General features: G+C 46.1%; 3 protein-coding genes across 3 annotated transcripts; all 3 read left to right on the top strand.

Moving 5' to 3' along the window:
- Positions 1 to 581: 581 nt before the first annotated feature.
- LOC124689082 (acidic endochitinase-like) lies at positions 582 to 1,481 on the top strand. Its single transcript, XM_047222680.1, has one exon. The coding sequence runs from the start codon at positions 582 to 584 to the stop codon at positions 1,479 to 1,481; it is 900 nt and encodes a 299-aa protein (XP_047078636.1).
- A 2,637-nt stretch (positions 1,482 to 4,118) lies between these two features.
- Positions 4,119 to 5,012, top strand: LOC124689081 (acidic endochitinase-like). The gene has a single exon (XM_047222679.1). The coding sequence runs from the start codon at positions 4,119 to 4,121 to the stop codon at positions 5,010 to 5,012; it is 894 nt and encodes a 297-aa protein (XP_047078635.1).
- A 2,555-nt stretch (positions 5,013 to 7,567) lies between these two features.
- On the top strand, positions 7,568 to 8,684 carry LOC124689080 (acidic endochitinase-like). Its single transcript, XM_047222678.1, has one exon. It carries the CDS (start codon positions 7,722 to 7,724, stop codon positions 8,607 to 8,609), a length of 888 nt encoding a protein of 295 aa, XP_047078634.1. The 5' UTR covers positions 7,568 to 7,721; the 3' UTR covers positions 8,610 to 8,684.
- The last annotated feature ends 3,338 nt before the right edge of the window (positions 8,685 to 12,022 follow it).

The following is a 12,022-nucleotide window of genomic DNA, read 5'->3' as shown; positions in this document are numbered from 1 at the left end:
GCCAATTGAAATATGCTCGCCCCGTTTATGCATTAACCATCGTGGAGGTTACTTCATTAAGATGCAAATAATTGAACTATCTGAACTATGTACCGCAGTAAACTATCACCAACTGTGTAAGACTTTTATGCATCTTGCCGGGCACTCCGCTGAGACAGGGAACGGAGAAGACCGGCCCATTTTTTTATCGCCCGTATTGTTGGTGTTCTAGTTTAATAAGGTGGAGTGTTTGTAAGAAGAAAAGGAAAGTGTGTGATCCGAACGCAGTCTGCATGACCAGAGTAAGATGACCACGGAAACATGGCAACCGCAACGGAACGTTTTGGCGCTGCAGCTCTCGGTAAATTCAGATGCAAGAGCGGACGAGCCACGGCATGAAAGCTATAGAGTAGCTGCTAAAATGCATCCGTGACTCTACGACGCTGGGATGCTTCATCAAGCCACTATAAAACCCCAGACGTACGCAGTAGCCATATCACAACTCAAATACAGAGGCACAGACCACACCTCAGTGGCTGGGTATTATTTCTCAAGTGAGCATCTGGCAGCTAGGCACGCTCCGACTCATCGCAAGCCCAGACATGGCAAGCCGAGCTCTTACTCCATTTCAGCTCATCACATTCCTCTTTTTGGCGCTCCTTGCGACGTGCCACGCAGGCAGCATCGCCATCTACTGGGGCCAGAATGACGGCGAGGCTTCGCTTGCCGAAACATGCGCATCAGGGAACTATGAATTCGTCATTCTGGCGTTCCTTCCCAAGTTCGGCAAAGGCCAGACACCACAGCTAGACCTTGCAAGCCATTGCGATCCTTCGTCTGGCGGATGCAGAAGCCAAAGCAAGGACATCAGCTCGTGCCAGAGCCGTGGCGTGAAAGTTCTCCTTTCCATCGGCGGTGCCGATGGGAACTATGGCCTCACGTCCCCCGGTGATGCCAGTCAGGTTGCCATGTATCTGTGGAACAACTTCTTGGGCGGCACTTCCTCCTCCCGCCCTCTCGGCGCCGCTGTACTCGATGGCATCGACTTCGACATCGAGCTCGGCGGTGCTAAGTTCTGGAACAACCTCGCCACAGACCTCAAGAAATTGGGCAAAAACGGCGGGAAGACGGTGTTGTTGAGCGCGGCACCACAATGCCCTTTCCCGGATGAGTGGGATGGCGGCGCAATCAGCACAGGGTTGTTCGATTATGTGTGGGTGCAGTTCTATAACAATCAGGAGTGTCAGTTCGACGCAGGACGCGCTGCGTTCATGAATGCGTGGAATAAGTGGGTCTCGGTGCCGGCAGGTAAGATCTTTCTGGGACTGCCAGCTTCCAGCTCAAAGGATGCGGCAGGCACGGGATTCATTCCTGCCAACGAGCTCACATCACGTGTGTTACCGCTCATCAAGGGCTCAACCAAGTACGGCGGCGTCATGTTGTGGTCTAAGTACTATGATGATCAGAGCGGATACAGTTCCTCCATCAAGAGCTATGTGTGATTTTCTCCATTGTGGAAGGCACTTTATCCGCGGCATTACACATGTCCAACATTTCAGTGTCGTGTGCCTGCCATGTTCTTTATCATATTATAGTGTGTAAATTCCTTGAGACAAGATCATATATATTGGTAGTTAGCATAACAGTGTTCTAGAGATATGCATGTATGTGTAATTATGAATAAAAAGGTACACACTTGATATTTTGAAGCTAAGTTCTATTATGTTGACATTTTTTCGCCCCGGATATATAATTGTTGGTGTTATGTAAAATCCTTAATTGTTAAGGCTCTATTCATATTGTGTGGAATTGACCACCATAACTACAATAATCGTGTTTTGTTCATTCAACCTCATCGAGTTCTTTGGTATCAATCTATTCCAAATTATAAAATGTTCCATATTTTTCTCCGAGTTGTATGCATCTATATGTGTTTTAGTGTGTATCTTAACTACTTTCAGTCTATATGTAGTCCATGTTGAACTATCGATAACATTTTAGCAATAGACGTGTGTTGTGATTGGCAACAATGATCTTCTTTGATGAAATACTTTTCCTAAACATTTGTTTATCTACCTACTTTTACGAGTCAAAACACCGAAGGGTTGATGCATCCAATACCTCATTTCATTTGATATCTCGTCAAGTTGTTCTTTTATCTTATTTTCAAAAGTTAAGCATTTGTAACAAAAAAATCAACCTTACATTACTAATTAATGAAAACATTATTTGGCTTGTAGCAACCAATTGTCAGGATTTCCTTCAAAGACGAGTGATGCACCTCGAAAAAGATGAATACCGGAACTAAAAATGTAATTTTAAAAATAAGCGGAACATGGTACTGAATAATATTAAGGAAAAAACAAAAGTTAAATTGAAAAAATTAAATGAACTAAAATGATTTTAGGGGATCCACAAAGAACATGTATTATATGTGAAAAGTCCTTGATTTTATTGTTTTTATGGATACTTAAATTATTTCATAGCTTCCCCTAGTTTCTAAGTTTTACGTTTATAACATTCTCCCATTTTTACTTTTAACGTATCCGGATTTTTTTAGGATTTGTAGTTTTTACTTAAATCTGTGTTCTTAAATTTCTTTATTTTCACTTATTTGGTTCATTCTATTCATTTATTTCGAGTTTTTATTTTTATTTCTTTGAATCTATTTATTCTAATTCTCTGTTTTTTCCATATTTTCTTGGAGTGTGTTGCCATGTTTGTAAAACCAATTTCATGTCATTAAAATGTTCAATGTTTCTGAATCACAAAAAATATATTTATTACACCCATTTCATTTACGTATAGGAAGGTTATCCTTGATGAGTACAACTTTTCTATGAAGGAACCACGTGAATATCTTAACATTTAGTTTCCACGAGTATTTTAGGAAACATATGATATTTTTTAATTGATCTTGCAACCATGCCACCCACTCTTTACCACTTAGATCTCTTCTAAAACCTATCTTTAAAGGAACTTCAAGAAAAGTAAAGATTGGTTAAAGTCAAATTTACCGACAAAAACACGCAAACGTTTTTATGGTCGGTCGAGGCTACCAATAACTCCTTGATAGTCCCGCCATTTCACATGTGCACAATATTGGTTTCTAATTATTCTTGAAGTAGACAACGGGTCGTGTTGTGCGTGCACTTATCAGATCGAAGGACCTCAAGGTTTTGCTAAATATTATCTCACCGAAGCAAACTCAAGGTTTTGGTCCTACTTTTTTTTTGACAATTAATACCACATATATTCATAGCAACAAATAGTACATGGTAGAGATACATGAACTGAATCCAACGATTACAAAATAAAGTCTAAAAGATAGTAACAAATTTTCGAGGTCTTCAATTTCTTTCTTCTTCCAGAACACAATCTTGTACTCTTCTGAAGGCAGCCAAATATAGATAACGAATCATAGACATGTAGATACCGACGAAAGTTCTCCCATAATTTTTTGAGCCGCAATGCCAAGGTTTTGGTCCTACAACGCGAATATACACACAATAATGACGGATCTGGGTCCTGTCATGTCGAGGAGGTAAGTGCGAGCGCTATAGTGATAGGATATAGTGTAACAACAGCTTTAAGGAAGGTTAGAGTATTGTAGCAGATGTTGTGTATTATGTGACATAGCTAATTATTTTAGGTAATTAATGTATAAATTGTATAAACAAATTTGTTACGTCATAATTTTGGTTTGTCGCACATATTGTTGGTGTTCTAGTTTATTACGGTGGTTTGCTCGTGTTTTGAACGCACGCTCTGTTTCAATAATCTTTGATGAACCGGTTGATCAGTCCGAGTAAATTAAGCATGGGTAGTTTCTGCCGTGGTTAAGCATTCACGGATGGTTAAGTAGCTAGTGTGCTTTACTTGACCGCAACCACTAGGTCTCGGTAAATTCAGACACAGGAGCGGACGTGCGACGCCACGAAAGCTACTTTAAGAAAAGCATCCGTGACGTACGGCACGAGCTGAGGCGCTCTTCATCAAGCCACTATAAAAACACCAGATGTATGCAATAGCCCATCACAACTCAAAACACAAAGCACAGCTCACTGTCTCTCAGTAGCCTCTCTACACTCTTTCCTGTTCTAGCTAGGCAAGCTCCGGTAATTTATCCCAGGGCAGCCATGAAAAGCCGATCTCTCACCCCCTTCTTGCTCGCTGGCTCCCTCGTCGTGGCTTTCCTCGCGACGTGCCAGGCCGGCAGCATAGCCGTCTACTGGGGCCAGAACGACGGCGAGGCATCGCTGGCCGAGACGTGCGCGTCTGGAAACTACGAGTTTGTCATCCTTGCTTTCCTTCCCAAATTCGGCAAGGGCCAGACGCCGGAGCTAAACCTTGCCAGCCACTGCGACCCCTCGTCGGGTGGCTGCAGAAGCCAGAGCAAAGATATCCAGTCGTGCCAGCGCAGCGGCGTGAAGGTCCTGCTCTCCATCGGCGGCGGCGACGGGAGCTACGGCCTCTCGTCCCCTGGCGACGCCAGTCAGGTCGCCATGTACCTATGGAACAACTACCTAGGCGGCACGTCTTCCTCTCGCCCTTTAGGTGACGCCGTACTCGACGGCATCGACTTCGACATCGAGCTCGGCAGCGCCAAGTTCTGGAACAATCTCGCGACGGACCTGAAGAAGTTGGGCAAGAACGGTGGCACGACGGTGCTGCTGAGCGCTGCGCCGCAGTGCCCATTCCCCGACGAGTGGGATGGCGGCGCGATCAACACCGGGCTGTTCGACTTCGTGTGGGTGCAGTTCTACAACAACGAGGAGTGCCAGTTTAGCGCAGGTCGGAGTGCGTTCCTTAACGCATGGAAGAAGTGGGAGTCGGTGCCGGCGGGGAAGATCTTCCTTGGACTGCCGGCTTCCAAAGATGCTGCAGGGACAGGGTTTGTGCCCGCCCGCGAGCTCACCTCGCGTGTTCTGCCGCTGATCAAGGGCTCTCCCAAGTACGGTGGTGTCATGCTGTGGTCCAAGTTCTACGACGACCGCACGGGTTACAGCGACGCCATCAAGAGCCAAGTGTGATTCTCTGCAATGTTCGTCCCGACGATGTGTTGCATGCATGTGTGTATTTGTTTGGTGGTCTTTTCAGCCTTGTGGTTTTGTTTTTGTGTGTGTATTCTTTGTCCTTGTCACGAGTTATATCACTGGTCACTGGAGGTGTAGATGGCAGTGGTGTCAACTTAACTATGTTTCGTAGACACACATATGCCTCTATGGATGTATCAGCATTTCAACATAATAAAAATCACGCGACGGTTATTACGCATATGCCTCCAAGTCATGGATCTGCAATCCACCATGTCACCATGGTCCTTTAGTCAGAAGATGACACTCTATTTTGTGAGAAAATGTTCTTTTTTTCTGTTATCACTTTGTGAATAAAACTATATAAATGGTTTATTTCAAGATTAAACTCGCTTAATGTTAATTAGTTGTGATTTTTCATGGACTTACGTTGTACAATGAATAAAATTTATCCTTCTGTAACTTTATGGCGTCGCGTCCCTCCACTACGACGCTGGCTGACGCGTTCCATGGCTCCGACGATGGCCGCCGTGTTCCACCGCCATGAGGTCGGCCGACCAGATCTTGCACGCGGCCACCGCTTACACTGCCACGAGGAAAATTACATGGCGGTGGCGAGTAGGGATCTGTCGCGGCGTCACCAGGTGCGGAAAGAGGACGCTGCTTCCCGCTTGATGCTGCCACGTCAAATGACGGTGGAATAGCACCACCGGGCCAGGGCATGTCAAAGGACGGCGGAGTCTCGGCATCCCTTTTCTTTAATATAGATACACTCTTTGCCAAGTGTTGTTTAAAAACACTTGGCAAATCCAACAGGCTATGTGGCAGCACAATGAGGAACACAGTCTTTGCCATTTGTCTGAACTCAGCAAAGGCGTTGCGCCTTAACAGTATCCAAACATGCGTCTTCTTTTGTTCACCGTGTGTTCGATAAAAATTACATGGCGAAGCCTTTGCCAAGCACCCGCAAAAAACACTCGGTAAAGAGTCTATGCCGAGGCAATCTTTATCGACCAGCCTGCGCCGAGTGTAACACTTGGCAAAAAAAAATTTTTGCCTTTGCCGTGCATGTTTGGTACACAACCAAGATGTGAATGTAATTCTGGAAGTGTAGGTTTTGGTGTAAATGCCTAAGACTTTTCCTAGGCTAAACTTGTTCTAGAACTTCTTCTCTATTATTGAAAATGGCAAATCATTTGCCTTGTTTCAAAATAAATATGCAATTTTTCTTGAGAGAAAAAGATGTGAATGTTGAAGCGAGAGAATATGACTTATGAAGATTTCTGTGTGATTGTTAAAATATTGAAGACTCTATTGTTCGTTGTCTGTCTTGTATTTGCAATCCAATACAGATTTGTATTTATATAATGGTACACCTTAGTAAAACTGAGGAAATACTATTTCCCTGCCAACTTTACAAAAAAAATCAAAGAGAAAAGGAAGTTCAGAGTGTTGTAATAATTGTTTATCTAGTGGGAAAATTGTTCTATTGTCACAGTTTATTGATAAAAAATTAGCCAACTTTACCTTTTTTTTAAATCATAAGCAGTGCAGCAGTGGACATCATCTAATACATAGTTTTTGTCAAGTTGGGAATCGGAATGAGCACACAGGATAATCCAATTTAGTCGGCTGATTAAGTGGTTATCCATTCCTCACTGCAGTGGCATTACAACAAAAAAAATGGTCAATCAGTTCTCTAGGGACATCGCTTAAAGTTGTTAATCGTCGGATCCGGCCGTAAAGTTTGGGGGATTTCGGCCTACCCTCCGAACAGTTCGAAGATGTCCGAGTCACATGGCTTTGTTGGTTCGTCGAATAAATTTTTATTTTCTAGATACTTGTTGTGCCTGAATCGTTGAACCGATGGCGAAAGGTCACGGGAGATAGGCTCTAGTGCAGTAGTGCTAATATAAAAAGGATCAGATATAATATAGAAAAGGCAAAATGTATATGAACAAAAGATTGATTGAATTGTCCAAGGACTCATTCCATGAGTACAATTCAGGGCCCAGCCTGATTTCTTCTGTTCAGTGGATCTTAAATGTCTTAGTATGACTTGTGCGTGACAATTCACAACCGACAGAGACTGCAGGACTAAGTTCCTTTTTATTTCCACGGTATCATCCGCGATACAGGACCTTTTTGTATGCTGTCGTATATGAGCAAACGGTTGCTGGTATGCATGTGTTCGAAGACAGAGAGATTGGTTGCAGATAACCGCCTCTCAGAAGTTAGGCCAGCCACACTTACAATTGACAGCCGAACGTTTCAGCATATGAAAGCAAGTTTGGAGGAGAAACAGTTGAAGGAGGCGTCTTCCCCTCGCATCCCGGCAGATGGGCGCGAGATCAACGGAAGCTAGTCTGAAAAACGAGGACGAGTTCAGGTCAACCGCTGCCGACTGTGCCCATCTTGCACTCCGCCAACGCCCTGATGGCGAGGACAATTAAGTCGCAGTCGCAGATGCTAACACCACTCATTCTCCTATAGTATCTATCTTCATCCAGACGTGCCCGGTCAACTTGTGACGGCGGGGCGCAGAGCAGACCGGCCTAACGAACGATGAGCCGTTGAACGAAGCTGCGTCGCTGCTGCTCTGGCGCCTCGATCGCTGGATGATTCATCAGCTATATATACACCAAGAACCTTCCTTCGTTCGCATAGTACTCCATACTATTCAGCTACCACCGCCAGGAAATCGAGATGGCGAGCAAACAGTCTCTGGCAATGCTGCTGCTTACGGTGGCCGGACTGGCCGCCGGAGCGCACGCCGGCAGCATCGCGATCTACTGGGGCCAGAACGGGAACGAGGACTCGCTGGCGCAGACGTGCGCGACGGGCAACTTCAAGTTCGTGAACGTGGCCTTCCTCTTCACCTTCGGCAACGGGCAGACGCCGGTGCTGAACCTGGCGGGGCACTGCGACCCGGCGTCCAATGGGTGCACCTTCGTGGGCGCCCAAATCAAGTCCTGCCAGAGCCGGGGCATCAAGGTCCTGCTCTCCATCGGCGGCGGCGTCGTCAGGTACGGCCTCTCCTCCGCCGCGGACGCCAAGAACGTCTCGCGGTACATCTGGGACAACTACCTCGGCGGCACGTCGGCGTCGAGGCCGCTCGGCGACGCGGTGCTCGACGGCGTCGACTTCGACATCGAGAGCGGCAACAGCGCGCACTGGGACGACCTGGCGCGGGAGCTCAAGAAGTTATCGGGGTACAAGCCGTTGTCCCTTTCGGCGGCGCCGCAGTGCCCGTTCCCGGACGCGTCGCTCGGCCCGGCGCTCAACACCGGCCTGTTCGACTACGTGTGGGTGCAGTTCTACAACAACCCGCCGTGCCAGTTCAACGCCACCGCCGGCGTGGGCAACCTGGCGAGCACCTGGGACAGGTGGACGGGGATACCGGCGAAGCAGGTGTTCCTCGGCCTCCCGGCGGCGCCCGCGGCAGCCGGCAGCGGGTTCATCCAGACGAGCGACCTCATCTCGACGGTGCTGCCGGTGGTGAAGAAGTCCAGCAAGTACGGCGGGATCATGTTGTGGTCGAGGTTCCACGACCTGCAGACGGGGTACAGCGACATGGTGAAGTCCAGCGTCTGAGTGTGAATTAATGCGTGATTGACATGTGGATGTGGACGTGCGAGCGATATTGTATGCATCGTGTAAGATTGTTACGCATTGGTGTTGTTCGAGGGCTATCACCCACCTTCTTGCTTTTGCCATTGACTATTTTCCGTGTTAGGAATTAGGACACGGGCAATCACGTCCTACAACATCCATGTGAAATTTGAGTAGCGCAGTTTGCGGCAACAGCATGTTAACATGCAAGCCTGGGTTCAATGAATAGTGAGTCAGGATTCCACATGTCCTCCTTTAGTTGTTGGCGAACACCCGTGTTGGTATGAAAAGAGATGAAGAGTAGCACACTCAAAAGAAACGTTACCAGAATGAAAGGGCTCGATTGTTGAATATTTTGAAAAATATGAACCTTTGGCGAAATTAATTTCTCGCCTCACGAAACTATTTTGGAACATGACCACTGGACTCGGTTCCATCTACAATGGTGGCGAAGTTGGGCAGGTTGGCGCCAAGACTGTCGTGCGCCAAAGCAGGGTCGGTGCCATCGAGAATGGTGTCGAACTTATGCAGGTCGGTGCGAAGAATGTTTGGCGGCAAAGCAGGGTCAACGCCAAGCTGTCTGCATCCTAAGCAAGGTCAGCGTCCATCAGATTGGTGGTGAACTCCTTGAGTTGCTTCGTGCTCACTTTCCTCTACGCCGACTTACAAAACATCGGCACCATTCTCGATGGCGCTGAGCTTAGGGTACAAAATTTTAAAGAGTTTCACCGGGAGACCATAAAATGTATAGTTTTGCTTAGGATGGGTTTCAGTTGTTAGTAAAGTCTGGTGTTTGCTCCGGAAATGCGCAGCAGCACCTTGGCATTCGTGATCCCGGATCACTGTAGGGCTGTGTATTTCGTATTTCCGTACCTTCAACAATTTTAAATAAAATGTTTACCTGTAGAGGATGCACGTTTGTATGTGCGTGCCTAATTTCGTATCCAAATTCAAAAGTATGTACCTTAGAAAAAAATAACAAGTATCAGATAAATAGTATGTAAGGGTACATTGTTCCTATGTGTGGTTTTGCTAATTAATGACAACCCCTATGGACTAATATTTTCTTTGAGTTTATATGAAGGAATATTCCATAGGTATTACTTGTAGTCCATGTGTTGGATTCAAGTATAGATGTCATGAAGATAAAGATACACCTTAAGTATTGGCATTAAGATCATCGATTTGAAGACATATATTTGACACGATCAAGAAGAAGAAATGAAGATGAAGTTCTTGTGGAACTAAATATTAGTTATGCTCTAGCTTATGTGTTAAGCAATGGATGATCAAGATCTTGAGTGTTTGATTTCAAGTGAAGAATCGAAGATATGGCTCTAAGTCGGTGTCATGATAGACTCATAAGTTGAGCTAGGATTGACAAAGATTTAGAGCATGCAAACAAATAAAGAGTTCTTTATACACCTCAAGATAGTATGAAGAGCATGAGAAGATACAAGGTTGACCAATACAAAGAGTGAAGAATAGATTCAAGTTTAATCAACACATGAAGCATGAAGAATGTGCCACATGAAGTCATGTGGTATGGTAAGTGACATAGGCATCCCCAATGGGCCTGCCAAAGATGGTACCCGGGGTTTTCTAAAGGCCCAGGACTCGAAGAATAAGAAGACTCGGAAGCCTATTTAGTGTTAAGGAAAGATAGTTTGTATTAGGAAAGATAGAGATTTGTAATCTTACGGGTTGGGTACGAAACCCTCCCGAACTCTGTAACTTGTGTATTACGAAACCCTCGGCTCCACCCTCTATATAAGGGGGAGTCGAGGGACAAAGAAAGAATCGAATCTACTGTCAACACAACCCTAGTTTTACAATCGTCGAGTACTTTTCGGCTGAAACCTTCGAGATCTACTTGCCCTCTACTTCTAGCAAAACCCTAGTCTACAATCTGTAGGCATTGACAAATTAATCCTTTGTCAATTGGCGTCGTCTGTGGGAATTAGAGGTTGCAAGGAGCTGATCTCGATGGCACGTCTAGAATCGTCGACTTCGTCGGTGGCTAGCAATGCGATGGATCGAGGTAAACAGGAAAAAACTCATCTAGTCGACTTTATTCCTCACCCGCCCTCCCGTATGGATGCATGTGCCTATCTGGAGGAGCCCATCGTCATGACGTTCGGAGAATTCCGATTTGGCGTCAACAAAGAAGGATCCTACCGTCTCGAAGTTCCGATCTCGTCGGAATTTTCAGCGGTCGATTCTAACTTTTCGTCGAGTAACGAGGAGTTTTCGTCGCCACGCTTCGTCGACACCAAGGCAAACGGAAAGCTCGTCAAGATCTTCAGCGACACATCTTTCGAGTCGTCTGCGGACTCCTTTATAAGCAGCGATTCCGACAGCATCGACAACTTCAACTTCATCGACAAATCCGCTGCCATCGGAAAGGTCTTCACCAATCTATATGATGGTGTCACCAATCCCGACAAAAATCAATACGTAAAATACCATCAGATCTATGCGATAGAAGAGGCAGGCCGATCAGAACCAGAAACGTCAGAGGCTTTCGATGATTTGGGAAATCCATACATCGATCACGCTGATCTCAGGAAAGGCTTAGGCACTAAATATGCTGGGTCTTCAACTCGCGCAAAAGTTCAACTCCCGCAAGCAGCGTGGGATAGGGCCGCAAGAGCCATGGATGGTTCAGAACCAATGACCACCACTGCTACTGTACAAGAACTACAAGCATACCAATATAGACTTGCTCGGGTAAGTAGGGAGCTGGAAAAACAGACAGCATCCTTGAATAGGAGAAAAGAGGCAGCCTCCGCGTCCAGCAGGCGCCGAGCGAGCTCGGCCGACAATCGAAACTTCGGCAGATAGCCATAGAGAGGCTCGAAGGAGAGCAAGATCTCGGCTGCAAAATATACCTGAAGAAGAGAGAGGAAACATAATTCAAAATCTCGACATGTCCTTCATGACGATTGATACAAGGGGAAATATCAACCCGAAAACGCCAGAAGCAGGTTACATGGCAACGCAAGCTTACATCCTCGCGTCCAGACCACCTCCTGGGGACCCGAGAGAACCATTGTTCAATATGCAATGGCTGGAGTAGGCGTTATGGGAACAGCGTTCGCAGCCACGCCTCCCGAAGGAAATCCTAGGCAAAATAGTCCACGACCCACTGCAGCGGTCCAAGATCCACCGAGAACAAGTGGAGCAAGAGACACAGCAGTTCAAGTAAGGGTGGATAGAGCGCGACAAGAAAGAAGAGAACGTCAGCATTCACCAGAGGTTGCCGACGAAGATATGTGTGGACTCCCGTGCTTTACGAGAAGAGTTCGAAAGACTCGAGTTCCAAAAGGGTTTAAGTTACCCGAGAATTTCAAGAAATTCGACGGCCTGCAGGATCCTGAGGATTGGCTCGTTGA

This window comes from Lolium rigidum, chromosome 2 (genome assembly GCF_022539505.1).
Source record: "Lolium rigidum isolate FL_2022 chromosome 2, APGP_CSIRO_Lrig_0.1, whole genome shotgun sequence".
Taxonomy (NCBI): domain Eukaryota; kingdom Viridiplantae; phylum Streptophyta; class Magnoliopsida; order Poales; family Poaceae; genus Lolium; species Lolium rigidum.
Note: the sequence above shows the minus strand (reverse complement) of the source record. Positions and strands in the feature narration are given on the sequence as shown.